At 39.4% G+C, this 27,987-nt stretch overlaps 1 protein-coding gene across 9 annotated transcripts in view; it reads left to right on the forward strand.

The window, feature by feature from the left end:
• The window catches only part of ITCH (itchy E3 ubiquitin protein ligase), a 131,964-nt gene extending 104,682 nt beyond the window's left edge, over positions 1-27,282 (forward strand). For all 9 annotated transcript variants that reach the window (XM_033186153.1, XM_033186157.1, XM_033186155.1 and 6 more), the window contains 9 exons: positions 172-260; positions 2,360-2,519; positions 3,323-3,456; positions 3,784-3,924; positions 11,889-12,009; positions 12,450-12,554; positions 14,951-15,047; positions 20,878-20,950; positions 24,471-27,282. In XM_033186153.1, the coding sequence (XP_033042044.1) occupies positions 172-260; positions 2,360-2,519; positions 3,323-3,456; positions 3,784-3,924; positions 11,889-12,009; positions 12,450-12,554; positions 14,951-15,047; positions 20,878-20,950; positions 24,471-24,570 (1,020 nt within the window). In that variant the 3' untranslated portion in view covers positions 24,571-27,282. The remainder of the gene's footprint in view (positions 1-171; positions 261-2,359; positions 2,520-3,322; positions 3,457-3,783; positions 3,925-11,888; positions 12,010-12,449; positions 12,555-14,950; positions 15,048-20,877; positions 20,951-24,470) is intronic.
• Positions 27,283-27,987: the final 705 nt, after the last annotated feature.

Raw genomic sequence — 27,987 nt, forward strand, 5'->3', positions numbered from 1 at the left:
AATGTTACTATAATGTATTTTCTGTATGTGTGGTTTTGATTAGACCATGAACTCCTTTCTATGTCATGAGGAATTTGAATTACCTACAATGAAGGAGATGTTAAACGTAGAAGTGGTAGACAGTGTTTCAATAACTTTTTTCACCAATTATTTTACTTTATTGTTTTTTAGATAATGAGCCTCAGTCCCCAAGATCTGCGAAGGCGTTTGTGGGTGATTTTTCCAGGAGAAGAAGGTTTAGATTATGGAGGTGTAGCAAGGTAGTGATAATATGAATACTCAGAACTTAGTTCCTTTCCTCCAAAGGTACCATTGCACTTCACTTGCAAGTATTATTTTCTCAATCTTATATTTTAGGAAAATGAAGTATGTCAAATTATTATACCTTTATTATGCTGTAGCTACAGAATTTCAAAAAACATTTAATTCAGCACTTTCTGTGTCACGTACAGCTGATTGATTTCACCCACATCACTCATTTAATCTTCAGGGTAACCTTGTGATATAGAATTTTATAGGATAATGAAGAGGCTTAGAGACTCATCTAAGGCACATCATAAATTGTAGAGCCTGGATGCAAGTTTTGTACCATCTAACCAGTAACCAGTGTTCAGTCTACCACCTCTCATATCTGTTCCACAGAAAACACAAGGCCTTATAATGATCAGGTCATTTTCCCGACCACAGATTACTGATACAGGTAATAGTTACTCAGTTTCCAACTGAGATTAGTATATTTGTCATGAAAATATAAAAGGTTGTACAAAATAGGAGTTGAAAGTCTTAATTCTGCTTTCTTCATATTGGAACTTGAAATCAAACCCTAGAAGATAGTCTCTAATGGGAATTGCTTTGCTTATTCCATAATAATATATCATCCCAGCTTAAAAATTTGCATAGAGGTGGCATTGTGCAAAGACAAGGACTTTGGGGTCAAGCCCAGATTTGAATCTTTTTCTACTCCCTATGTTGGGAGTGTGACGTTGAGCAAATATTTTCATCTGTAAAATAAGAATAGTAATATCTACATTTCTAGGATTATTGTAAAGAGTAGAAATATTGTTTATTAATGACCTAGTTCAGAGCCTCTGTCTTTGTGTGCACACTAACTGGTGGCTACATTTTAGTAGTTCTTATTTATATTATGTTTCTGAGTTTAAATAAAATTATTTCAAAATATATGATATAATGATAGATAAATAACAAATATGAGTAGAAATATGTAATTTTGTATAAATTAAAGGCAATTGAAGAGGAGAGCAATCATTTATTCCTAACAAGAAAATCAACTAGCGGCCGGGCGCGGTGGCTCAAGCCTGTAATCCCAGCACTTTGGGAGGCCGAGACGGGTGGATCACGAGGTCAGGAGATCGAGACCATCCTGGCTAACACGGTGAAACCCCGTCTCTACTAAAAATACAAAAAAACTAGCCGGGCGAGGTGGCGGGCGCCTGTAGTCCCAGCTACTCGGGAGGCTGAGGCAGGAGAATGGCGTAAACCCGGGAGGCGGAGCTTGCAGTGAGCTGAGATCCGGCCACTGCACTCCAGCCCAGGCGACAGAGCAAGACTCAGTCTCAAAAAAAAAAAAAAAAAAAAAGAAAAGAAAATCAACTAGCAATATTAAAGTGTGTCACGAGATACACTTATCAGAAGAGGCCATGAACTAACAGGAAAAGAGATCCAGATTACAGGCTTATGCCACATGTATTACCCCAGATCACCCATGTTACATAGTTTTAGTAACCATAATCTTATGTTAATATTGGTTCATATTTTTCACAATATTTGACTTAGAGTCTCAGCATTTTTCTAATATGTGAGTGGCTGGAATTATGTGCTTTACTGCCTCTGTGAAATTGGAAGATTTTTCATACTGATTTAACATGTAGGGAGTAGTGGCACTTGACAGGGATTATTATGGGACTTAGTAATAGACGGAATATTAGATTGATTTCAGCCACTCACATGGGTGAATAGTGAATTTTAAATTTGCCTATGAATAGTATTTCATTGATTCTAAGACCAGTATTTTCATGTTATAATATCTCTGAAATTAAGATGTATCACAGGTGAAATTGGGAAAATACAGTTTAGTGGTTCATCAAATAAAGGTGCAATGTTGTCTTAGATTCTTTGAAATGTAATAATGTATATATTACCATCTACCCGAGATGGTGTATACTACCAACTCTGTGAAATAGATGTGAGTTTGAACAGAAGCAATAAAAATCAACATGAGATTAGAAAACTGTCACTAGCTGAGGGGTATAGATCCCTGAGAACTTTATAGCACTGTTCTTTGATTTGTTGACATGGTAACCTGCAAGATTTTTCATAGTAAATTTTCTTTTGATTTCAGAGAATGGTTCTTTCTTTTGTCACATGAAGTGTTGAACCCAATGTATTGCCTGTTTGAATATGCAGGGAAGGATAACTACTGCTTGCAGATAAACCCCGCTTCTTACATCAATCCAGATCACCTGAAATATTTTCGTTTTATTGGCAGATTTATTGCCATGGTAAGTGCAGGTCAAGAATTATGTTTACTTTGCTTACTCAGCAATACTAAATTTTCTCTTAGGTGCCATAACAGATCATACGAGAGAAAGGGAAGTGATTTTGTTTTGTTTTGTTTTTTATTTTTGAGACAGAGTCTTGCTCTGTCACCCAGGCTGGAGTGCAGTGACACAATCTTGGCTCACTGCAGCCTCTGCCTTCTGGGCTCAATCAGTCCTCCTGCCTCAGCCTCCCAAGTAGCTGGGATTACAGGTGTGCACCACCATGCCCGGCTAATTTTTGTATTTTTAGTAGAGATGGGGTTTTGCCATGTTGACCAGGCTGGTCTTGAATTCCTGACCTCAGGTAATCCACCCACCTCAGCCTCCCAAAGTGCTGGGATTACAGGTGTAAGCCACCATGCCCAGCCAGGGAAGTGTTTTTTTGAGACAAAGTTTCACTTTTGTTGCCCGGGCTGGAGTGCAGTGGCGCGATCTCAGCTCACCACAACCTCCACCTCTCAGGTTCAAGCAATTCTCCTGCCTCAGCATCCTGAGTAGCTAGGATTACAAGGATGTGCCACCACACCCAGCTAATTTTTGTGTTTTTAGTAGAGATGGGGTTTCTCCATGTTGGTCAGTATGGTCTCGAACTCATGACCTCAGGTGATCCACCCACCTCAGCCTCCCAAATTGCTGGGATTACAGGCGTGAGCCACCATGCCCGACCCAGGGAAATGTTTTTAAATGAAGAATTCATTTAACATATTGAAATAAAATGATTATTGTACAATTATTTTAAGCAGTCTTGTTTCCTTTTTTCATAGGCTCTGTTCCATGGGAAAATCATAGACACAAGTTTTTCTTTACCATTCTATAAGCGTATCTTGAGCAAACCAGTTGGACTCAAGGATTTAGAATCTATTGATCCAGAATTTTACAATTCTCTCATCTGGGTTAAGTAAGTTTCTTTTTCCATGTAATTTATTAAAATACAGTTTATATGCATTCCGTGTAGTATTGATAACCTGTCCAAACTGTAAGCACATAATTGGTTTATTGTATTTAAATGATCTATATATCAAACCTGCCTTTTTATTCAATATGATAAATTTTACAAAAATGTACCCAAGATCTTTGGCAATAATATGATGACCTTAGAATAGAATCTTATTTCTTCTTATTTTGATGTTATAAATTATTTAAGAACATGGGCCTTTAGTTAAAGACTTATAAATTATGATTGAATTGGTGGATATAACAGAGAGTGCTAATTTCATTTGTGCAGAGAAAACAATATTGAGGAATGTGATTTGGAAATGTACTTCTCCGTTGACAAGGAAATTCTAGGTGAAATTAAGAGTCATGATCTGAAACCTAATGGTGGCAATATTCTTGTAACAGAAGAAAATAAAGAGGAATACATCAGGTGAGAGTGCTCCTTTTCACACTTCACTTTTTGTTTGACTACAGCGTATTGATAATTGCTTCCTAATACTAATGGAGAGTTATCTCCAAAAATAATATTTGTCTTTGTACTAATCAATATCCTATGTAGGCAGTCATTTTTCATTTCTAAAAAAATTTTTTTTTTTTTTAAGTTTTTAAAAGAGTTTTAAGGATAAAAGTCATGCAGGATTACTCTTTTAAATATCAATTCTGTAACTATGCTGTATAACATGTCATTAAAAAGAATCTCAAATATATATGCAGATATTTTCGCAGGGAATATTGTAAGGTGTATTAGTCCACTTTCCTGCTGCTGATAAAGACATACCCAAGACTGGGCAATTTACAAAAGAAAGAGGTTTAATGGACTTACAGTTCCACAAGGCTGGGAAGGCCTCACACTCATGGTGGAAAGCAAGGAGGGACAAGTCACATCTTACATGGATGGCAGCAGGCAAAGAGAGGGCTTGTACAGGAAAACTCCTGTTTTTAAAACCTCATCATTGGCCGGGCACGGTAGCTCACGCCTGTAATCCCAGCACTTTGGAAGACCAAGGCAGGTAGATCATGAGGTCAGGAGATTGAGACCATCCTGGCCAATATGGTGAAACCCCATCTCTACTAAAAATATAAAAAATTAGCTGGGTGTGGGGGCATGTGCCTGTAATCTCAGCTACTAGGGAGGCAGAGGCAGCAGAATGGCTTGAACCCAGGAGGCGGAGTTTGCAGTGAGCCAAGATAGCGCCACTGTACTCCAGCCTGGTGACAGAGTGAGACTCTGTCTAAAAAAAAAAAACGACCTCATCATATCTTGTGAGACATATTCACTGTCATGCAAACAGCATGGGAAAGACCCACCCCCATGATTCAGTTATCTCCCACTGATTCTCTCTCACAACACATGGGAATTATGGGAGCTACAAGATGAGATTTGGGTGAGGACACGGAGCCAAACCATATCATTCTGCCCCTGGCGCCTCCCAAATCTCATGTGTTCACGTTTCAAAACTAATCATGCCTTCTCAACAGTCCCCCAAAGTCAACTCATTTCAGCATTAACTCAAAAGTCCACAGTCCAAAGTCTCATCTGGGACAAGGAAGTCCCTTCCACCTATGAGCCTGTAAAATTAAAAGCAGCTTAGTTACTTCTTGCATATACTGGGGGATAACAGGCATTGAGTAAATACAGCCATTCCAAATGGAAGAAATTGGCCAAAACAAAGGAGCTACATGCAATATCCTTTGTACAGGCCTCATGCCGATTTGAAATCCAGCAGGGCAGTCAAATCTTCAAGCTCCAAAATGATCTCTTTTGACTCCATGTCTCACATTCACGTCACCCTGATGTAAGAGGTGGCCTCCCATGGCCTTGGCAACACTGCCCTTGTGGCTTTGCAGGGTATAGCCCCCCACCAGCTGCTTTTATGGGCTGGCGTTGAGTGTCTGTGGTTTTTCCAGTCTCATGATGCAAGCTGTTGGTGGATCTACCATTCTGGGGTCTGGAGGACGGTTGCCCCCTTCTCCCAGCTCCACTTGGCAGTGCCCCAGTAGGGACTCTGTATGGGCCTCCAACTTCACATAAATCCCTTCACACTGTCCTAGCAGAAGTTCTCTGTGAGTGCCCTGCCCCTGCAGCAGAATTTTGCTTGGGCATCTAGGCATTTCCATATGCCTTCTGAAATCTATATGGAGGTTCCCAAACCTCAATTTTTGCCTTCTGTGCACCCTCAGGCTCAACACCATGTGGAAGCTGCCAAGTCTTGGGGCTTCCACCCTCTGAAGCAACAGCCCGGGCTGTACCTTGGTCCCTTTTAGTCACACTGGAACGACTAGTAAACAGGGCACCAAGTCCCCAGAGGGCACACAACATGGGAACCCTGGGCCGGGCCCACAAAACCATTTTTTCCTCCTAGGCCTACAGGCTTGTGATAGGAGGGGCTGCCATGACGACCTCTGACGTGCCCTGTAGACATTTTCTCCATTGTCTTGGGAATTAACATTCGGGTCCTCATTACTTATGCAAATTTCTACAGCTAGCTTGAATTTCTCCTCAGAAAATGAGATTTTCTTTTCTACTGCATTGTCAGGCTGCAAATTTTCCAAACTTTTATGCCCTGCTTCCCTTACAAAACTGAATGCCTTTAACAGCACCAAGTCTCCTATTGAATGCTTTGCTGCATAGAAATTTATTCCACCAGATACCCTAAATCATCTCTCTCAAGTACAAAGATCCACCAGTCTCTAGCACAGGGGCAAAATGCTGCCAGTCTCTTTGCTAAAACGTACCGAGAGTCACCTTTGCTCTGTTTCCCAAAAAGGTTTTTCATTTTCATCTGAGAACACCTCAGCCTGAACTTTATTGTCCATATTGCTGTCAGCATTTTGGTCAAAGCCATTCAACAAGTCTGTAGGAAGTTCCAAACTTTCCCACATTTTCCTGTCTTCTTCTGAGCCGTCCAAACTGTTCCACCGTCTGCCTGCTACCCTCCTGAGTAGCTGGGACTGTACTAAAGTTGCATCCACATTTTCAGGTATCTTCAGCAGCACCCTGCTCCTGGTAACAATTTACTGTTTTCACGCTGTTGATAAGATGTACCCGAGAGTGGACAGTTTACAAAAGAAAGAGTTTTAATGAACTTACAGTTCCACATGGCTGGGGAGGCCTCACAATCATGGTGGAAGGCAAGAAGGAGCAAGTCATGTCTTACATGAATGGCAGCAGGCAAAGAGAGAGCTTGTCCTGGGAAACTCTCGTTTTAAAACCATAAGATCTTGTGAGACTTATTCACTATAATGAGAACAACACGGGAAAGACCTGTCCCCATGATTCAGTTATCTCCTACTGATTCTCTCCCATAACACATGGGAATTATGGGAGCTACAAGATGAGATTTGGGTGGGGGACACAGAGCCAAACCATATCATAAGGTTGGGTAAAATTATAACTAAAACGAAGTTTTATAGTATAGCCTTTCTAATTATTTCCATTGTTCATATTTCTAGTCTCAAGAGCTAATAGTTCATTCGTACCTTCTCAATAGCAGTTCTTTCCAGTCAGGGTTAAATTTTGCATATCTACTTCTTAAGTTCCAGGTTCTGCATTTCTTGCCTGGGTTTTCCCTCCATAATTGAAAGTACACTATTTAACACAGTGAACAGTCATTATTTGTTGGAAAACAGTCTACCCTTTTAAAAGTTTATTTTGAAATATCCTTTTAAAATGTAGTCAGTTTGTTTTTGTCAATTCTCCAGTTTTTTTGTTATGATATGTCTAGATTTTTTTATGACGTATATAGCATTCCAGAGAGATAATGATTCAAGATTCCAAGTAACCAAGGATGTACTATGTTCCTCAACAGTTTTGTTGCTGGTAATATAACATTTTAAGATAATGGGCAGCTAAAAAGGTTTTTAGTATCTGCTTCAATAATGGCTTGCTTAAAATTTCAGAGTTTGGGGGGTTTTTAGTATTTTTTAAGAAGTATAATTTCCTTAGAGTAAAATGCACTGATCTTAAGTGTACAAGTTGAATTTTGACAAATACATATATCAGCCCAAATGTGAGCATTTTATGGATAGAAGTTGTGCTAGATCACTCATTTAATTACCAGTTCTGTAAACAATATTCCATATAGGACCATGTCCATGTAAACATGACCCAAATTGTGGAACTTTTTTTTTCTATTCTGGACCCCATAAGGGGCCAATACACACCTCCCTTCTCCCAGCCCCAGAGGTAGGTAACCATTTCTGTTTAGTTCTATTTGTATAACTCTTTTTGATCTTAAATTTCCTAAAATGGAACCATAGAGTATGTACTCTTATATCTAGCTTTTAGTGTCTGATTTTTTCTTTTATTTGGTGTTTGTGAGATTCAGCCATATTGTTTATATCAGTATTTTATTCCTTTTTATTGCTGAGAAATATTCCATGCCGTTTATATCTCAGAATTTGTTTATCCATTCTGCTGGTGATAAATGTTTTGGTTGTTTCCCAGTCTGGGGCTATTATGAGTAAAGCTGCTATAAACATTCTTGTGGTGTCTTTTTGTGGACATATTTTTCTTGAGTAAATACCTAGGAGTGAAATCACTGGGAAGGTGTTTGACTTTATTAGAAACTGCCAAAGTTTCCCAAAGTGTTTTTGCCATTTTACAGTCCTACTAGCAATATTTGAAAGTTGCCTCACCTTCTTGCCAATTCATCATTGTCAGTAGTATCTTGTGATTTTAATTTCCATTTTTTCCTTGACTAATGGTGTTGAGTACGTTTTTCTGTGCATATTGATCATTTGTAGCTCTTCTTTTCTGATGTGTATATCCAAATCTTTTATCCATTCTAAAATTGGGTTGTCTTTTTATTTGTGATTGTAGGAGTTCTTAAATATTTCAGATCATTGATTTTGGAAACTTTTCTGTTTGCCTTCTTCCCTTCTTCCCTTCTTCCCTCTCTCACTCCCTCCATCTTCTTACCTTTTCCTCCTGAGTAGCTGGAACTATAGGCACAAGCCACCGTGCCCAGCAAATTTTTTTGGTTGTTTTTATTTTTGTAGAGATGTGGTCTTGCTATTTTGCACAGGCTGGTCTCAGACTCCTTGCCTCAAGTTGTCGTCCCACATTCTGTTTTCTAATATAAGGACTTAAAGCTGCAGGTTTCCAACTAAGTATGTCTTTAGCTATCCTCACAATTTATTTATTTATTTATTTATTTTTGAGATGGAGTCTCACTCTGTTGCCCAGGTTGGAGTGTAGTGGTAGAGTCATGGCTCACTATAGCCCCAACCTCCTGAGCTCCAGATATCCTTTCACCTCAGCCTCCCAAGTAGCTGGAACCACAGGCATGTGCTGCCACGCCTGGCTAACTTATTTATTTATTGTAGGAGATGGGTCTCAATATGTTGCCCAGGCTGGTCTCAAACTCCTGGATTCAAATGATCCTCCCACCTTTGTCTCCCAAAGTGCTGGAATTATAGACATGAGCCACCTCATCCAGCCCACAAATTTTTTTTTTTTTTTCCTGTGACGGAGTCTCACTCTGTCTTCCAGGCTGGAGTGCAGAGGTACAATCTTGGCTTACTTTAACTTCCATCTCCTGGGTTCAAACGATTCTCCTGCCTCAGTCTCCCGAGCAGCTGTGATTACAGGCACCCGCCACCACACCTGGCTAATTTTTGTATTTTTAATAGAGACAGGGTTTTGCCATGTTGGCCAGGCTGGTCTTGAACTCTTGACCTCAGGTGATCTGCCTGCCTCAGCCTCCCAAGGTGCCTGGATTACAGGTGTGAGCCGCTGTGCCCAGCCACAAATTTTGGAATGTTGTGTTTTTTCACTACTTTATTTATTTTATTTGTATTTATTTATTTATTTATTATGTTTTATTTTTAATATTTTTTTGAGACAGGGTCTCATTTTGTCACCCAGGCTGGAGTGCAGTGGCGAAATCTAGGCTCACTGCAGTCTCCACTTCTGGAAGTTCAAGCGATCCTCTTGCCTCAGCCCTCAAGCAGCTGGGACTACAGGCATGTGCCACCACACCCACATGGCAAGATGGGGTTTCACCATGTTGCCCAGGGTGGTCTTGAACTTCTGTGCCCAAGGGATCCACCTGCCTCAGCCTCCCACAGTGCTGGGATTACAGATGTAATCACACTCCCAGCCACTCTCATTGTATTTAGAAGTATTTCTTAAGTCTTATTATTTTTATCCTGATAATCTCTATAATTGGAGTGTTCAGTACGTTTATGTTTAATTTTATTACTGATTTGGTTGGACTTTTGTCTAACCATTGCTATTTGTTTTGCTATTTGTCTCACCTTGCTATTTGTTTCTTATTTTTCCCAACTTTGTTCTTTCTTGCTTTCTTTGAATTAATAAAGCAATTTTTACTTTCTTTTTTAGCTCTTCTGTTGGGTTTTTAGCTATACCTCTTTGTTTTAGTGGTGACTCTAATGATTATGATAATATGCATCTGTAACATCCCTGTTGACCCAGACACTACTTCTAGTACAATATAAGAAGCTCATAGGACAGGTGCCGTGGCTCACTCCTGTAATTTCAGCACTTTGGGAGGCTAAGGCTGGTGGATTTCCTGAGGTCAGGAGTTCAAGACCAGCCTGGCCAACATGGTGAAACCCTGTCTCCACTAAAAATTAAAAAATTAACCTGGCGTGGTAGTAGGCACCTGTAATCCCAGCTACTTGGGAGGCTGAGGCAGGATAATCACTTGAACCCAGGAGGCGGAGGTTGCAGTGAGCTGAGATTGTGCCATTGCACTCCAGCCTAGGGGACAGGAGTGAGACTTCATCTCAAGAAAAAGAAAAGAAGCTCATAATAATATAATTCCATTTACCTCACGCCAGCTGTTTGTGCTGTTGTTGTCTTCATATGTTATTTCTACATGTTACAAATATAATACTTTGTTACTGTTACTCTTGTTTTAATTTTTAACCATTTTCAAAAATAATCTTATATTTATTCACATTACTATTTCTGTTTCTCCTTGTTTCTTTCCTCAGATTCTTTTTTTTTTTTTTTTAATATAAGATCATTTCCCTTTGGCTTAAAAAAAAAAAACAAAAAACCTTTATTTACCATTTTACTTCATGTGCATCTCCTGGCAGTACATTTTTTCAACTTTTATATGAAAACATCTTTATGTCACTTTCATTTTTTGAAGGATGTTGTCACTAGATTTAGAATTCTAGGTTTATAAAATAATGATGTGGTCATGTTTTTCTGCTTTATGTTTTAAAAAATAATCCTCATGTTGTAGAGACACATACTGAAGTATCTGTTCAAAATGAAATTGTTTGGGCCGGGCGCGGTGGCTCACGCCTGTAATCCCAGCACTTTGGGAGAAGGCAGGCGGATCACTTGAGGTCAGGAGTTCAAGACCAGCCTGGCCAACATGATGAAACCCCCATTTCTACTAAAAACACAAAAATGAGTTGGGCGTGGTGGCGCACGCCTTTGTAATGCCAGCTACTCGGGAGGCTGATGCACAAGAACCAATTGAACCTGGAAGGTGGAGGCTGCAGTGAGCCCAGATTGTATGATTGCACTCCAGCCTGGGCGACAGAGTGCGACCCTGTCTCAAAAAACAAAAACAAAATAAAAGAAAATAAATTGGCCGGGCGCGGTGGCTCAAGCCTGTAATCCCAGCACTTTGGGAGGCCGAGACGGGCGGATCACGAGGTCAGGAGATCGAGACCATCCTGGCTAACACGGTGAAACCCCGTCTCTACTAAAAATACAAAAACTAGCCGGGCGAGGTGGCGGGCGCCTGTAGTCCCAGCTACTCGGGAGGCTGAGGCAGGAGAATGGCGTAAACCCGGGAGGCGGAACTTGGAGTGAGCTGAGATCTGGCCACTGCACTCCAGTCCGGGCGACAGAGCGAGACTCCGCCTCAAAAAAAAAAAAAAAAAAAAAATTATATGGCTTGGCCATGGTGGCACACCCTTGTAATCCTAGCAGTTTGGGTGGCCGAGGCAGGCAGATCACATGAGGCCAGGTGTTTAAAACCAACCTTGGCAACACAGACCCGATCTGTACACACGAAACCAAAAGTTAGCCAGGCGTGGTGTTGCACACCTATTCCCAGCCACTCAGGAGGCCGAGGTAGGAGGATTACTTGAGCCCAGGAGGTCAAGACTGCAGTGAGCCAAGATTGTGCCACTGTGCTTCAGCTCAGGTGACAGAGTGAGACCTCATCTCAAATAAATAAATAAAAGAAATGAAATTATGTGATATCTAGGGTATGAATAGGGGCATAAATGAAATAGATGGGCATTGTGATGAAGCTTGTACATGTGTACAGAGGGTTCATTATATTCTACTTTTGAATATATTTTAAGTTTTTTAATAATTTCTTAAAATTTATTTTTATACTCAGAATTTAAAGATAAGATCTAAACTTCCTGATAGGTTTTTTAATATTTGTTTGCCAGAATGGTAGCTGAATGGAGGTTGTCTCGAGGTGTTGAAGAACAGACACAAGCTTTCTTTGAGGGCTTTAATGAAATTCTTCCCCAGCAATATGTGCAATACTTTGATGCAAAGGAATTAGAGGTAATGAGTTTTCCTTCATTCCCCTGTACCATGCTAGTAAATAATGCCTTCAGTTGTCTGCTTTTAACTCACTTTCCCATCTTTCCTGTTACTGTAATATTTTTTCTACTGGGGCAAAATGTTTTGAAACATCCCCAATGGTTAAAGAAAATCATAATTTATCCAAAGATAAAACAATAGTATTACCCCCCAAAAGTACAAATATTAGAGCTTCTCTACAATTGAGTGACTTACTTCCCTGAATATATATATATATGACACCGTGCATGGAACCTTGCCTTAATGAGCAATGTAGATATAATTCTTGATGTATAGTTGATAAGTCAAAGCCTACTGATTGTTTTTCTAAAACTTTACTTAATCTTCATCTTTCCTTATTTATGTCCAGCTGTTTTTGTACAGTTACCTAAGGAAACAATTTGTCTTTTTCATCCCTAAAGGTCCTTTTATGTGGAATGCAAGAGATTGATTTGAATGACTGGCAAAGACATGCCATCTACCGTCATTATACGAGGACCAGCAAACAAATCATGTGGTTTTGGCAGGTTTGTTTTTAAATTCATTTCTATTAGTTGACACAGCATAATTTTTTAGAATTTGCTTACCACATATGGAAATGAGTCACAGCTCAAAATGTACCAGTGTATATAGACCCCTTAGTCCATCATATGCATTATAATAAATGAATACAGATTATAACAGCATCCTTTTAAGACTATTGCCAAGTAAGCCACACATACCTTGCATCTTTGTCCAGAGTAGAGTGTAAGACAATTCCAGATGATAAAATTTACCTACATTTGATTTAAATGGTTTTGAGGTTTTATAGGACTCTCTGTAATATGTTGTTTTTTGTTGTTGTTGTTTTTTGTTTTTTTATCATTTATACTTCATTAATTATATAATGTTCAGAAGGCAAAATTTAAGAGACATGATTTAGGATCATAATGGTACCTCTCTAAAAATGTCTGCCGTAAGCATAGTAAATGATGTTCAGCATCATTAATCATTAGAGAAATGCAAATCAAAACCACAATGAGGCTGGGTGCGGTGGCTCACACCTGTAATCCCTGCACTTCGGGAGGCCGAGGCGGGTGGATCACGAGGTCAGGAGATCAAGACCATCCTGGCTAACATGACGAAATTAGCCAGGCGTGGTGGCGCATGCCTGTAATCTCAGCTACTTGGGAGGCTGAGGCAGGAGAATCACTTGGACCCAGGAGGCAGAGGTTGCAGTGAGCCAAGATGACACTACTGCTCTCCAGCCTGGGCGACAGAGCGAGACTCCATCTCAAAAACAAAAATGAAAACAACACAATGAGATATCACATCATACTTAGTATTATTTTTAAAGTGGAGAAAACAACCATTGCCAAGGGCGCATTGCTGGTGATAGTGTGAAGTATCACACCACTGTGGAAATAGTTTGGTGGTTCCTCAAAAAGTTAAACATAGAATTAACGTAAGATCCAGGAATTCCAACCCTTGGTATACAGCCCAAAAAATTGAAAGCAGAGACTCAAACAGATACTCGTATACCAGTATTCATCATCCATTTACCCACACAAAATGTGGTTGTATACATATACAGATGCTCCTGGACTTGTAAAGGAGTTTTATCCTTTACATCCATCATAAGTCAAAAATACCTTGACTTGAATATTATTCAGTGCTAAAAAGTAATGAGATTTTTGGTATGTGCTACAGATAAGCGAAGTAAGCCAGACATAAATGGACAAATATTGTATAATTCTACTTACATGAGGTTACTAGAATGGGCAAATTCATAGAGGCAGAAAGTAGAATATGGGTTACCAGAAGCTGCAGGGAGCAAAAATGGGAAGTTGTGTTTAATGTATACATAGTTTGTACTTGGGATGATGAAAAAGTTGGAAATAGTGTTGACAGTTGCACAACAGTGTGAATGTACTTAATGTCATTAAATTACACTCAAAAAGGTTAAAATCAAGAATTTATGTTGTGTATATTTTACAACAATTTAAAAAATTAAATTAAAAAAACTGCTATACATGTAAAGAAATTCATATGAGAAACTTAAAGATAAACTGAGCTTCTGTAACAAGTAAGGTTACAATTGTAGGATAATTGATAATAGTACAATAGGATAAAAATTATTCCTTACAAAAAAGTTTTTGGTTGAGGCAAAACAGTTATACTACAGGCTGGAAACATTCTCTAGAAACCTTTTGTTTTGAGTCAGAATTGTACGAAATAAAAACCACATGATTCTAGCTATGTGTAGCTGTACCAAAACCTAAAGAACATTGAGAAGAGGAGGTTATTGGGATATATCCTGCTTCAGAATTCTTTGAATTTCATTAAAGTTGTTTATTAAATCAAAAAGTCTATACTGACTCAAAGTCTCTATCCTGTGTAGCCACATGAATATCCTATAGGACAGGCAGATCTGGGGCTGGGGGGTGGTGGTAGGATGGGGAGTCACAGGAAGGGCTGCCCTAGAAGAGCTAATCTTAAAACTGCATGAGTAAGGAGCTCTTGGTCTCAGTCCATCTTACTTTTTATATATCCCTTTAAGTATATTGTCCTAAGAGTTATATAAGGAAAGGTTGCTGGGGCTTTGATAAACATGGAAATGGCCCCCCATCCATAGTGTTGGATTAAGTAATTATCTAATGCAGTGGACACCAGGGGTTCCTTTAAGATTTGAAATGAGCTACATACAGTGGCTTACTCCTATAGTCCCAGCTACTCTGGAGACTGAGGCGGGAGGATTGCCTGCTGCCCAGGAGTTAGAGGCTGCAATGAGCTATGATTGTACCACTGCACCCCAGCCTGGGCCACAGAACAAGACCTCACCTCTAAAAAAAATAAAAGATCTGAAATCGTTATTTTTCTTTCTTATTTAGTGTGCTGAATGTAACGTATGACGTATATATCTCTTTAAATATTCTTTTAACAGTTTGTTAAAGAAATTGATAATGAGAAGAGAATGAGACTTCTACAGTTTGTTACTGGAACCTGCCGATTGCCACTAGGAGGATTTGCTGATCTCATGGGTATGTATACAGGATCACTTTTCCTATACAGAAAATTGTTTATCATGCTGCTTTACGTGAATGTGTATACAGCGTATCAGAAACAACAAAGACAAGGATAGCCATTTTCTTAACTATTCCCAGTTAGTGTGGATTTGTATAACCTTTAAAATAAGTTTTAGTCCTTACCTCTGTAGAAATTTTTAACCCTCTAAGCTAGAACCCACAGCTAACTCATTAGGACAGCAGTCTTCTGTATGTAAATCTGTTCATTTAGTGACTTGCCAAACATGTGTCTCTTATGAGTCAATCACTATTGGTTGTATTATTTAACAATGTGAGAAGATCATTGTATAATACAATAGTGGATTGTAGTTTCTGTATTGTGTTTAAAACCACTCTTCCCTGGGAGACAGGGAGTTCTTTGAGATATGGATTCATATCTTCTTCATCTTTTTATTTCTTGCCCCTGGCAAAGTGCCTGTTACACAGCAATCTGCTGCTTAAAATGAATATTGAGATGAGTGACTGTGGCAATATTTACTTTGTTACTAAACAATAAATTATTAAAGTAAATTCAAGTATTTCCTTAATACCAACATTATCCCAAGTACCACATAGGAAGATACACAGAGAAGTTATGATCCCTAAGCCTGCTTCAGGTGAAGCAGAGTTAAAATTAGGAGAACTAAGCAGGTAATTTTGAATACAGAGCATGAAACCAGTTTAGAAAAGACTTTAAAACCAGATCAAAAGAATTTGGTTATTACTGTGAGGGTATTGGAAACTGTGGAACTTTTTGAAGAGAGGAAAACTTGCTCAAGCTGCATTTAGGAAGATTTGATAGGAAGATACAGGGTGGATTAAAAGATGGTGAGGGCCTAGAGATAAGAAGAAATCATTGCAGCAATGATGAGAACCTGATCTCAGGAGATGGAAACAGAAAAGAGAGGGTAGATGCTAGAGAAAGTTCCAAAGGTAGAAACAGGTAGAGAGCTTAATAGAAAATGAAGTGTAAGAGGGGTATCAGCAATAATTGTCATGTTATAGAACATGGAGCAATGGAGAAGTCAGGAAGTATAAAGAGTATGCATGATTGTAGATGTTGGGGGAGGATGCTGAGCAGGTTAGAACCTGCTGAATTTAAGGTGACTGCCAGAAAACCAAGTAGAAAACCCCAGGGGAGCAGCTGTAGAGGTAACAATGTATGAGTTAGAGTTAAGAGGAAACAGAAGAAGTTGAATCATCAGAGCAGTGACATTTGATGCTGTGAGAATGTGTGGTCTCAGGCAGAAGTAGAATACAGAGAGGAGTAGAAGGCTAATGCCTAGAACCATCTGCATGTAGGAATAAGACAGAAGGAAATAGCCTAGGCCAGGCACAGCCTTAAGCCTGTAATCCCAGCACTTTTGGAGGCCGAGGTGGGTGGATCACTTGAGCTCAGGAGTTTGAGAACAGCTGGGGCGACGTGGTGAAACCCCGTCTCTACTAAAAATATAAAAATTAGCTGGGTCTGGTGACGCACACTTGTAGCCCCAGCTACTCAGGAGGCTGCGGCAGGAGAATCGCTTGAACCCGGAAGGAGGCAGAGGTTGCAGTGAACTGAGATCGCGCCACTGCACTCCAGCCTGGCGACAGAGACTTCATCTTAAAGGAAAAGAAAAGATGTAATTAACCTGGAAACCAATTTAAAGGAGAGACCAGAGAATGAGAAGAAGAAAGAAATAGTATACTGTCTGAGAAGCAAGTAGAAGGAATTTTTTTCTTCAGTGCTGCAGAGAGGTCTCAGAAGGGTGACTTCTAGGAAAGTTTTTGTTAGAAGACAGAAACAGATTGTAGTTTGGAGAATTTTAGAGGCTATCTAGTTTATTTTGTTTGTTTTAGTTTCAAATCTCTATTCTTTTCTACTTTTTAAATTGTTCTTAATTGACATAATTGTACATATTTAGGGGTACAGTTTTTATTTTGATACATGTATACAGTATGTAATGATCAAGTTGTAATTAGCATATCCATCACCTCAAACATTTATCAATTCTTTCTGTTGCGAACATTCAAAACTCACTTTTCTAACTATTTATAAACATACAGGCCAGGCACAGTGGTTCACACCTGTAATCCCAGCACTTCGGGAGGCTGAGACAGGAGGAACACACAAGCCCAGGGGTTTGAGATAAGCCTGGGCAATATAGGGAGACCCTGTTTCTACAGAAAATTTAGAAATTAGCTGAGCATGGTGGTACACGCCTATAGTCCCTTCTATTCAGGAGGTTGAGGTGGGAAGATCACTTCAGCCTTGGAGGTGAAGGTTGCAGTGAGCCAAGGTCATGCCACTGCACTCCAGTCTCAGTGACAGAGTGAGACCCTATCTTGAAAATACATACACTGGGCATGGTGGCTCACGCATGTAATCCCAGCACGTTGGGAGCCCGAGGCAGGGGGATCACCTGAGGTCAGGAGTTCGAGACCAGCCTGGCCATTGTGGTAAAACCCCTTCTCTACGAAAAATGCAAAAAAAAAAAAAAAAAGTGTATACACACTCACATATATATATACACATACACACACACAATAAATTGTTGTTGATTATAGTCATTGTATAGTGCTGTTGAACACCAGAACTTATTCTTCCTGCCGATCTGTACTTGTGTATCTATTAACCAACCTTTGACTCTCCCCTCCTTCCTGCCACCCTTCCGTAGTAACCACTCTTCTACTTTGTACTTCTAATGAGATTGGCTTTTTTAGCTTTCACATGAGTGAGAGCATGTACTCTATCTTTTTGTGCTTGGTTTATGTCACTTATAATGTCCTCCATGTTCATCTCTGTTATCATAAATGACAGAATTTTGCTCTTTTAAATGGCTGAATAGTATTCCAGTTTGTTTATATACCACATTTTCTTTATCCATTTACCTGATGATGGACACGTAAGTTGATTCCCTGTCTTGGCTTGTGAATGGTGCTGCAGTAGACATGGGAGTGCAGATATCTCTTTGACATACTGATTTCCTTTTCTTTAGAGAATACCCCATAGTGGGATTGCTGGATCATATGGTTGTTGAGAGTCTGAGATGGGTAGACCTCTTAAGGCCAGGAGTTTGAGACCAGCCTGGCCAACATAGTGAAACCAAACCCTGTCTCTACTAAAAATACCAAAAAAAAAAGAAATTTTTTTTTTTTTTTTTTAAGCTGAGAGTGGTGGTACGCGCCTGTGAAGCAGAGGTTGCACTGTAGCCTGGGTGACGGAGCAGTACTCTGTCTCAAAAAGTTAATAATAATAATAAGAATGTACATCCCCTCCAACAATATATGAGTTCCTCTTTTTCCACATCCTTGCCAGCATTTGTTATTTTTTAATCTATAGCAGTCTTTCTAACTGAGGAGAGATGACCTTTCATTATGGTTTTGATTTGCATCTCTCTGATGATTAGTTATGTTTAACATTGTTATTTTGAGACATCTGTTTAGCTCGTATCCCATGTTTTAATGCATTGTTTTTCTTCTTTTTTGCTGTTGAGTTCTTGTATATTCTGGATATTCTTTGTTGGATGAATAGTTTGCAGATACTTTCTCCCATTCTGCAGATTGTCTCTACGCTCTGTTGATTGTTTCCTTTGCTATGCCAAAGCTTTTTAGTTTCATATAACCGCATTTGTCTATTTTTTGTTTTTGTTGCCTGTGCTTTTCAGGTCCTCTTTATAAAATCTTTGCTCAGGCCGGGCATGGTGACTCATGCCTGTAATCCCAGCACTTTGGGAGGCCAAGACGGGTGGATCACCTGAGGTCGGGAGTTCAAGACCAGCCTGACCACGGAGAAACCCCGTCTCTACTAAAAATACAAAAATTAGCTGGGCATGGTGGCGCATGCCTGTAATCCCAGCTACTTGGGAGGCTGAGGCAGGAGAATCACTTGAACCTGGGAGGCTGAGGTTGTGGTGAGCTGAGATTGCCCCACTGCACTCTGCTATAAAATACTGAGTAGAGGCCGGGCGTGATGGCTCACGCCTGTAATCCCAACACTTTGGGAGGCCAAGGTGGGTGGATCACTTGAGGTCAGGAGTTCAAGACCAGCCTGACCAGCATGGCAAAACCCCATCTGTACTAAAAATAAAAAAATTTGCTGGGTGTGGTAGTATACATCTGTAATCCCAGCTACTCTAAGGCATGAGAATTGCTTGAGGCCGGGCGCGGTGGCTCAAGCCTGTAATCCCAGCACTTTGGGAGGCCGAGACGGGCGGATCACGAGGTCAGGAGATCGAGACCATCCTGGCTAACACGGTGAAACCCTGTCTCTACTAAAAAAATACAAAAACTAGCCGGGCGAGGTGGCAGGTGCCTGTAGTCTCAGCCACTCGGGAGGCTGAGGCAGGAGAATGGCGTAAACCCGGAAGGTGGAGCTTGCAGTGAGCTGAGGTCCAGCCACTGCACTCCAGCCTGGGCGACAGAGCGAGACTCCGTCTCAAAAAAAAAAAAAAAGAGAATTGCTTGAACCCAGGAGGCGGAGGTTGCATTGAGCCGATTGTGCCACTGCCATCCAGCCTGGGTGACAGCGAGACTCTGTCTCAAAAAATATAGAGAGAGAGAGTAGAGAGAACATGCAGAGTGAGTTAATTTTGTGTGTTGAATACCACAGAATAATTTTAACTTTTAACTGTCTTTTTTTATAATGTTTCCTGTATTACTGGACTTTTTACATAACTACTTGTGAAAATAAATTCAGTGTTATTAAATACAAAAGCACTAACAATTTATATTAGGTATACTTAGTATACTCGGTTTAGTCAGGTGGGACGTGAGAAAATTCTTTGTGTCTGACAGTGTCACACATTGCAGAACAGTTAGTGTTCCTGCCCCCTTCTAATTAAAATATCTAGTAGCACTACTAATCATTGAGACCAACAATAAATGCTTCCTAGGGAAAAGTAATGATCTTTTAGAAAACCAGTATTTTTATGATCACTGTTCACAGCTATCTCCAGCAGCAGGTAAATGAGGGGCAAGAATTTTATGTTTATACTTGTATCTGTTTTTGTAAGGGTATGCCCTACAGACCTGTAAGTTCTAGCATTAATAATATGGAATTCACTAGGATGTTTACATTTCACAAAGTTTTGTCAATTCTGTATTTAAATCAAGTTTTATTGTAGTTTCCTTATTGTGTTTCAAACTACTAAAATTAAGCTTTTTCAATGTTCTTTTGTAAGCTTTTATTAATCATAACAATGTGTTATTCTGGCTAAAGAATGCTAGATGAAACTGCTTTTTTCTCCTCTGGGGCTTATATTAACAAACTAGTTGTCAAACTTTTACACTTACCAGATTCACCCGGAAGCTTGTTAAAGCACATATTGCTGAGCCTCACCCCTAGAGTTTCTTTTTGTTTATTGGTTGGTTTTGGGTTTTTTGAGGGTTTTTTTTTGAGATAGGGTCTCATTCTGTCACCCAGGTGAGAGTGTAGTGGCGCGATCTTGACTTACTGCATCCTTGCTGCGCGGATTCAAGCAATTCTCCTGCCTCAGTCTCCTGAGTAGCTGGGATTACAGGCATATGCCACCACACTTGGCTGGTTTTTGTATTTTCAGTAGAGATCAGGATTCACCATATTGGCCAGACTGATCTTGAACTCCTGACCTCAAGTGATCTGCCCGCCTTGGCCTCTCAAAGTACTGGGATTACAGGCATGAGCCACTACACCTAACCCAGAGTTTCTGAATTAGTAAGCTGATGTGTGGGGCCTGTGGATTTATGGTTCTAACAAGTTCCCTCATGATGCTGAGGCTTATTGGATTGGGGAACACAGTTTGAGATCCACTATACTAATAAAGTTTATGATTTCATTATGTTTTAGGAAGCAATGGACCACAGAAATTCTGCATTGAAAAAGTTGGGAAAGAAAATTGGCTACCCAGAAGTCATACCTGGTAAGTACAATCAAAAAGGATAGAGAAAACAGTTATCTGTAGCTATTTAAAGCCAGCCAGAAATTAAAAATGATATTTAGTAGATTTAGAGAGTAGCACCGCCATCATAGCAATCCAGTTTAAGAGCATTTTGTTCACCCCAATGTGATTCCTTACAACTATTTGCAATCAATTCCTTTTTTCACATCTGAATTTTTTTTTTTAATGTGGGATTTAGAGTTATTTTCATTTTTCTCTGAAGGCAGCAAAAGAAGTCAAACTTAGGAGACCTGCGTCTAACATCATGACCATAAATATTCTTATTTGAAATCTAATTACATTTCTAAAAATATAGAAAACTAAATCTAAGCCTAATCTCACAGCAAATATATTAATGTTTTGGAATTCAACCTAATGTCAACAATATTTGAACATTGCTTTGTGGGATATATTTTAGTGGTCACATATGGTCCTTACTGGATATCTGACCTCTTTACTGTTTTATTGTCTGTTCCTTTTTGTTTTTATACATAACGTTTTATACATACATGTAGTGTTCAAATAACAATTTTATTGATATATAATTTACATATTATAAAACTCACCTTCTTAAATTATGCAGTTCAGTTCAGTGTTTTGTTTTGTTGTTGTTGTTGTTGTTGTTTGAGACGGGGTCTCACTTTGTAGACCAGGCTGGAGTGCAGTGGCTTGATCTCGGCTCACTGCAACCTCTGCTTCCCAGGTTCAAGCAATTCTTTTGCCTCAACCTCCCCAAGCAGCTGGGATTACAGCCACCCGCCACCACATCCAGCTAAGTTTTATATTTTTAGTAGAGAACAGGGTTTTACCATGTTGGTCAGGCCAATCTCAAACTCCTGACCTCAGGTGATCCACCCACCTCAGCCTCCCAAAGTGTTGGGATTACAGGCTCCAGAACATTTTTTTCATCCTCCCAAAAATCCATGTACCCATTAGCAGTCACTCCCCTTTTATCTGCTATGTAGCCCTTGGTAACCTCTAATCTACTTTCTGTCTCTATGAATTTTCCTATTCTGGGCATTTTATATAAAATGAATCATACAATAAATAGATAACTTTACTTTTTTTTTTTTTTTTGGAGACAGAGTCTCTCTCTGCCACCCAGGCTGGAGTGCAGTGGCGTGATCTCAGCTCACTGCAACGTCTGCCTCCCAAGTTCAAGCGATTCTCCTGCCTCAGCCTCCCAAGTAGCTGGGACTATAGGCATGCACTACCACGCATGGCTTAATTTTTGTATTTTTAGTAGAGACAGGGTTTCACCATGTTTGCCAGGCTGGTCTTGAACTCCTGACCTCGTGATCCACCCGCCTTGACCTCCCAAAGTGCTGGGATTACAGGCATGAGCCACTGCCCCCAGCCAAATATACAACCTTTTATGTGTAGCTTATTTTACTTAGCATGTTTTCAAGGTTCATCTATGGTCTAGCATATCCAATGTTTCATTCCTTTTTAAAATTGTGTTTAATATACATAACATATAATTCACCATTTTTAAGTGTGTACAGTTCAGTGGCATTAAGCACATTCATATCATTATGCAGTCATCACCATCACCTATCTCCAAAAGTTGTTTCTTTTGTTGAGACATGTCTCACTCTGTCACCCAGGCTGGAGTGCAGTAGCTTAATCTCCACTCATGCAACCTCCACCTCCCAGGGTCAAATTATCCTTCCACCTTAGCCTCCCAAGTAGCTGGGACGACAGGCATGTGCTACCACACCTAGCCAACTTTTAAACTTTTTGTAGAGACAGAGTCTCACTTTGTTGCTCAGGCTGGTCTCAACCTCCTGAGCTCAAGCAATACTCCTGCCTTGGCCTCCCAAAGTGCTGGGATTACAGGCCATCATACTAGACGTAAAACTTTTTTCAAATCTTATAAAATTGAAATGGTACCTATTAAAGCAGGGGTCCCCAACTCCTGGTCCCCAGCCTGTTAGGAACTGGCTGCACAGCAGGAGGTAAGCGGAGGGTGAGTGAGCATTACCCGCTGAGCTTCACCACTTGTCAGATCAGCAGAGGCATTAGATTCTCATAGGAGGAATAACTCTATTGTGAACTGTGCATGTAAGGGATCTAGACTGCGCATTCCTTATGAGAATCAGTGACTTGAGGTGGAACAGTTTCATCCTGAAACCACCCTCCTCCCCACTCCCATCCATGGAAAAATTGTCTTCCGCAAAACCATTCCCTGGTGCCAAACAGGTTGGAGACCACTGCTTTAAACAATGACTCCCCATGACTCCCTTTCCCCAGGTCCTGGCAAACATCATTCTACTACTGTTTCTATGATTTTTGACTGTCTTTAGTACTTCATAAGTGTAGAATCATACCTAATTTGTCCTTTCATGACTGGCTTATTTCACTTAGAATAGTATCTGTAATTTTCTTTTTTTTTTTTTTTTTTTTGAGGTGGAGTCTCACTGTGTCACCCAGGCTGGAGTGCAGTGGCCGGATCTCGGCTCACTGCAAGCTCCGCCTCCCGGGTTCACGCCATTCTCCTGCCTCAGCCTCCCAAGTAGCTGGGACTACAGGCGCCCGCCACCTCGCCCGGCTAGTTTTTTGCATTTTTTAGTGGAGACGGGGTTTCACTGTGTTAGCAAGGATGGTCTCTTATCTCCTGACCTCGTGATCCACCCGTCTCGGCCTCCCAAAGTGCTGGGATTACAGGCTTGAGCCACCGCGCCTGGCCAGTATCTGTAATTTTCATCCATGTTGTAGCATGTGTCAGCATTTCCTTCTTTTTAATGCTGAATAATATTTGATAGTCTGGATATACTACATTTTGTTTATGCATTCATCTGTCCATGGACATTTAGATTATTTCCACCTTTTGGCTGTTTATGCTGCTATAAACATGTGTATACTGTGGTAGAATATAGATATATCTGTCCATGGCCCTGCTTTCAATTGTTTTGGGTATATACTCAGAGGTGGAATTCCTTGATCATGTAATAATTCTATTTTTAATTTTTTGGGGGAATTTCATCATACTGTTTTCATAGTGACTACACTGCATTATATTCCTACCAGTAGTGTAGAGGGGCTCAAATTTCTCCATATCCTCATATCCTTTTCAACTCTTGTTTTCTTCTGGGGTTTTTTTGTTGTTATTGTTTATTTTTTTGTTTGTTTTAAATAATAGCCATCCCAATAGGTGTGAAGTGGTATCTCATTGTGGTTTTTATTTGCATTTACCTAAGGATGTTGAGCATTTTTTTCATGTGCTTATTGGTCATTTGTATGTCTTTGGAGAAATCTCTATCCTTTGCTCATTTTAAAATATTGTTGAGTTTTAAGTTTTTTATATATTTTGGATACCAGTCCTTTATCAGATATATAATTTACAAATATTTTTTCCATTTTTGGGTTATTTCACTTTCTTAATGGGTATCCTTTGAAGCACAGTAGTATATTTTTGTGCTTCTGTAGTAGTGTTATACTACACTACTCATTTGATTCTTTGAGTATTTCCTTTTCTAAAACTAATAATTCTTGCTTTTAGTTTTAATCGCCTCGACCTTCCACCATACAAGAGCTATGAGCAACTGAAGGAAAAGCTGTTGTTTGCCATAGAAGAAACAGAAGGATTTGGACAAGAGTAATTTCTGAGAACTTGCACCGTGAATGGGCAAGAACTTATTTGCAATGTTTGTCCTTCTCTGCCTGTTGCACATCTTGTAAAATTGGACTATCGCTCTTTAGAGAGTTATCTGAGTGTAAGGAAATTAATGTTCTCATTTAGATTTATCTCCCAGTGATTTCTACTCAACGTTTCCAGAAATCAGGTCTGCAAATGACTAGTCAAAACCTTGCTTAATATGAGATTTTAACACAACAATGAAATCTGCCTTGTCTGATTCCACTAGTTTGTTCCTTTAACAGCAATTCTGTATATGTGTCAAAAGTCTCACTTGGGAGTAGTTTTTTTTTCTCTTAGAGATTCTGCAGATATGCAGGGAAGTCCTTTGGTAACTGCAATATACAAGATCTTCCTATTAAACCTCTTGGTAAGAGGCATTTGTTAAAAGTGGAAGCTTAGCCCAGCTTCTGGGGATGTAAGCAAAATTCTGGCTTGTGTTGTCCCTCTCATTTTAGTGTGACTTGACTATTGTTTTTCCTTTCTGGAGCATGAATCCATACATCATTCCTGGAAGTGATGCAAGACTCTTGCATCTCTACAAAGTAGTTTTGTCAATTTGAATTCAGGGAAAAGTTCTTCACAGCCTACAAATGACTTCATTTGGAAGTTTGATTGTTTCAGTTACCTGGCAAATACTACACTTTACAATGTTAACACTGTGATTCCTTCATTGTTTTAAGAAGTTAACCTAGGGCCGGGCATGGTGGCTCATACCTGTAATCCTAGCACTTTGGGAGGCCAAGGCAGGGGGATCCCTTTAGCCCAGGAGTTCAAGACCAGCCTGGGCAATATAGGGAGACCCTGTCTCTTTCGGGGAAGGGTGGGGGGAGAAATAAATAAATAAAAGGAAAAAAAAAGTTAACCTAGAATTAGAATTAATTTAACTGAATTCATCTAAGGATGTCATTGGTGATTTTTATGTTCCTCTACATAATTGATGCTTTATAATTTTATCATAATCCAACAACTTCAGTTATATTTAATTGTTAAGGAGTTTAAGACTAGAAAGACTAGAGTGTTTTCTAGTCCAAATAGAGGTCAGTGAAACAGCTTTTGACATCAAGTTTTCATTTGAGAGGGAGAGCTGTGATACTGGCTAAAAAGAAAGGAAGATAACATCCAGTAACCACAGGAATATATTCTCTGTGAATTAAAAGTCTTCAAAGTTATCATTTCTCTGACATATGTTGGAGTAGTCATTTCCATTCTTTACATTGTCATGAACTGGATTGATACCCCTCATCTGCAATATTCTTTTCGCCCCTAAAATTTTTAACAGGGTTTCCTTTTTTTCTCATGACTATTTAAGTTTAGATTGTTCCATTATTAACTGATTAATGCACTTTGAAGTTCTCTGGAATTAATTATTTTAACTTGGCCTAGCTTTGACTGTCAAGATGGCTGTTATAAATTTGACTTCATTGGCAGTGGAATAAAGCCTAAGCCAGCTTGAGTCCCTATCATAGCTGAACCCTGAGGACAGCCTCATAGCTCATGTATCAGGGACTTTTGCCACATTTCAGAGGCATAGCATGAACAAGTAATATTAAACCAAGAACAAGCAGCAGAAAAACAAAAAGAAAAACAAAACAAAACAAAAAAAAACTTTTTTGTCCTTAATGTTCTTCCTTTTTACATCCTGGAACAACAATAAAAACATTTTTTTTAAACTTGTCTATCTGTACTCCAAGACACTGCCATCATAAAGCGGAGACTTACACGAGTGAAAGGGTTGCCTCATCAAGAAACTCAGTGTAAATAGGGAGACTAGGCTCTCCCCAGCTCTATGGTTTTTTATTTCATGTACCCCAGGAAATACTGTGTGGTTTCTAAAATCCCTGGTTGTTAAAAGTACGGACTCTGCCTTTTTGTTGGTAGGGGAAAAAAAAACGCTATTGCTTTGTCTTACAGAGCGAATGTCTGCCAACTGCCCATTCATTATATAAGTCTGAACTTGGTAATATATGGCTAATAAAGATTAAGCCCTCTATAAAGACTTCCTGTTGAGGTGAATTATCATACTGAAATGTAGTTACCTACAATATTTACTAGAGATTTATGAAATTAAATTAAGAGATAATGTAAGAAAATAGATTTTTTTGGTTCTATATAATGCTTCATGATTCATTTAGGGACCTAGAAATATTGTGTGAAAATATATAAATATCACCCAAAAGGCTTTCTGCCCTATATTTTTAAAATACAGAATAGTTATATTTGAAATAGCCCTGGCCCTAGTTCTATAGGGCTTGGCTATTTAATATTTTTATGGAAGAAGTGTTTAGTTCTGGAAAAGGTAAATGCTTGTATATATTTTTGCAGCCTGGGATCTCCCTACTCCATTTTTTCCTTTAATTTAAGTGGCCACATGTATATGTCTTCCCTGCTGTGTTAGGAAAATGGGGGCTGGATATCCCAAGAATCAGAGGTTATATAAAAATATTGCAAATAGACAGAAGACATAAATATCTACCAAATGCTATCTTAAATTTTGGTCCAAACTGAACATATGGATATAGATTTATTATAAGTATTTACTTAGAGCTTTTTCTTAAATCTGAACTAAATTGCTTTTAGAATTCTTTTTCTTTGTAAGCATTGTAAATGCTAATAAATCCTGTTAATTTTTTTTTTTTTTTTTTTTACTGCATGTGACATTGAAATAAAAACAAAGTAAAATGAGCAATTGCCTTATTCTTCTGCTCTTTTGCAGGGGGTGGGGGTTGGGGAAGACAGCATTCCACAGCCTGGTCAGGAGGGAAGGACCTCACTTGTTTCATCAAATGGAGTGGTTTAAAACTGATCAAGCAGCTCATAATAATGAATTCCTGCTCTGTCTTTCATTATCTTATGTCAGAGTGCAGAAAAACATCATTTCATAAGACTTACAATAACTCTATTTAAAATTCAGGTATTGTACTTGGGAGGCTGAGGTGGGAGGATCCCAGGAGTTCAAATCCAGCCTGGGCAACATAGCGAGACCCTGTCTCTTAAAAAAACAAAAAGACATATTCAGGTACTGGTTTTTCATCAAGAGATTGACATACCAGTGATCAAAAATTTTAGTGTAACTTGACTCAACTATACACAAAGTTCTCATCCTAAATGAACTATTTCAGTCAAGCCCACTCTACCACTTTTTACATCTGGTTAATAATACAAAATGTTATCAGGGTTGACTCATGGAATTAAACTTTTCCTCTATTTTTATATCCTTCCCTGTTTTGGATGTAACTTCATCTTTCTTTTTTTTTTTTTTTTTTTTTTTTTTGAGCCGGAGTCTTGCTCTGCCGCCCAGGCTGGAGTGCAGTGGCCGGCTCTCAGCTCACTGCAAGCTCCGCCTCCCGGGTTCACGCCATTCTCCTGTCTCAGCCTCCCG

This window comes from Trachypithecus francoisi, unplaced genomic scaffold (genome assembly GCF_009764315.1).
Source record: "Trachypithecus francoisi isolate TF-2019V2 unplaced genomic scaffold, Tfra_2.0 Lachesis_group21, whole genome shotgun sequence".
In the NCBI taxonomy this organism is placed as follows: domain Eukaryota; kingdom Metazoa; phylum Chordata; class Mammalia; order Primates; family Cercopithecidae; genus Trachypithecus; species Trachypithecus francoisi.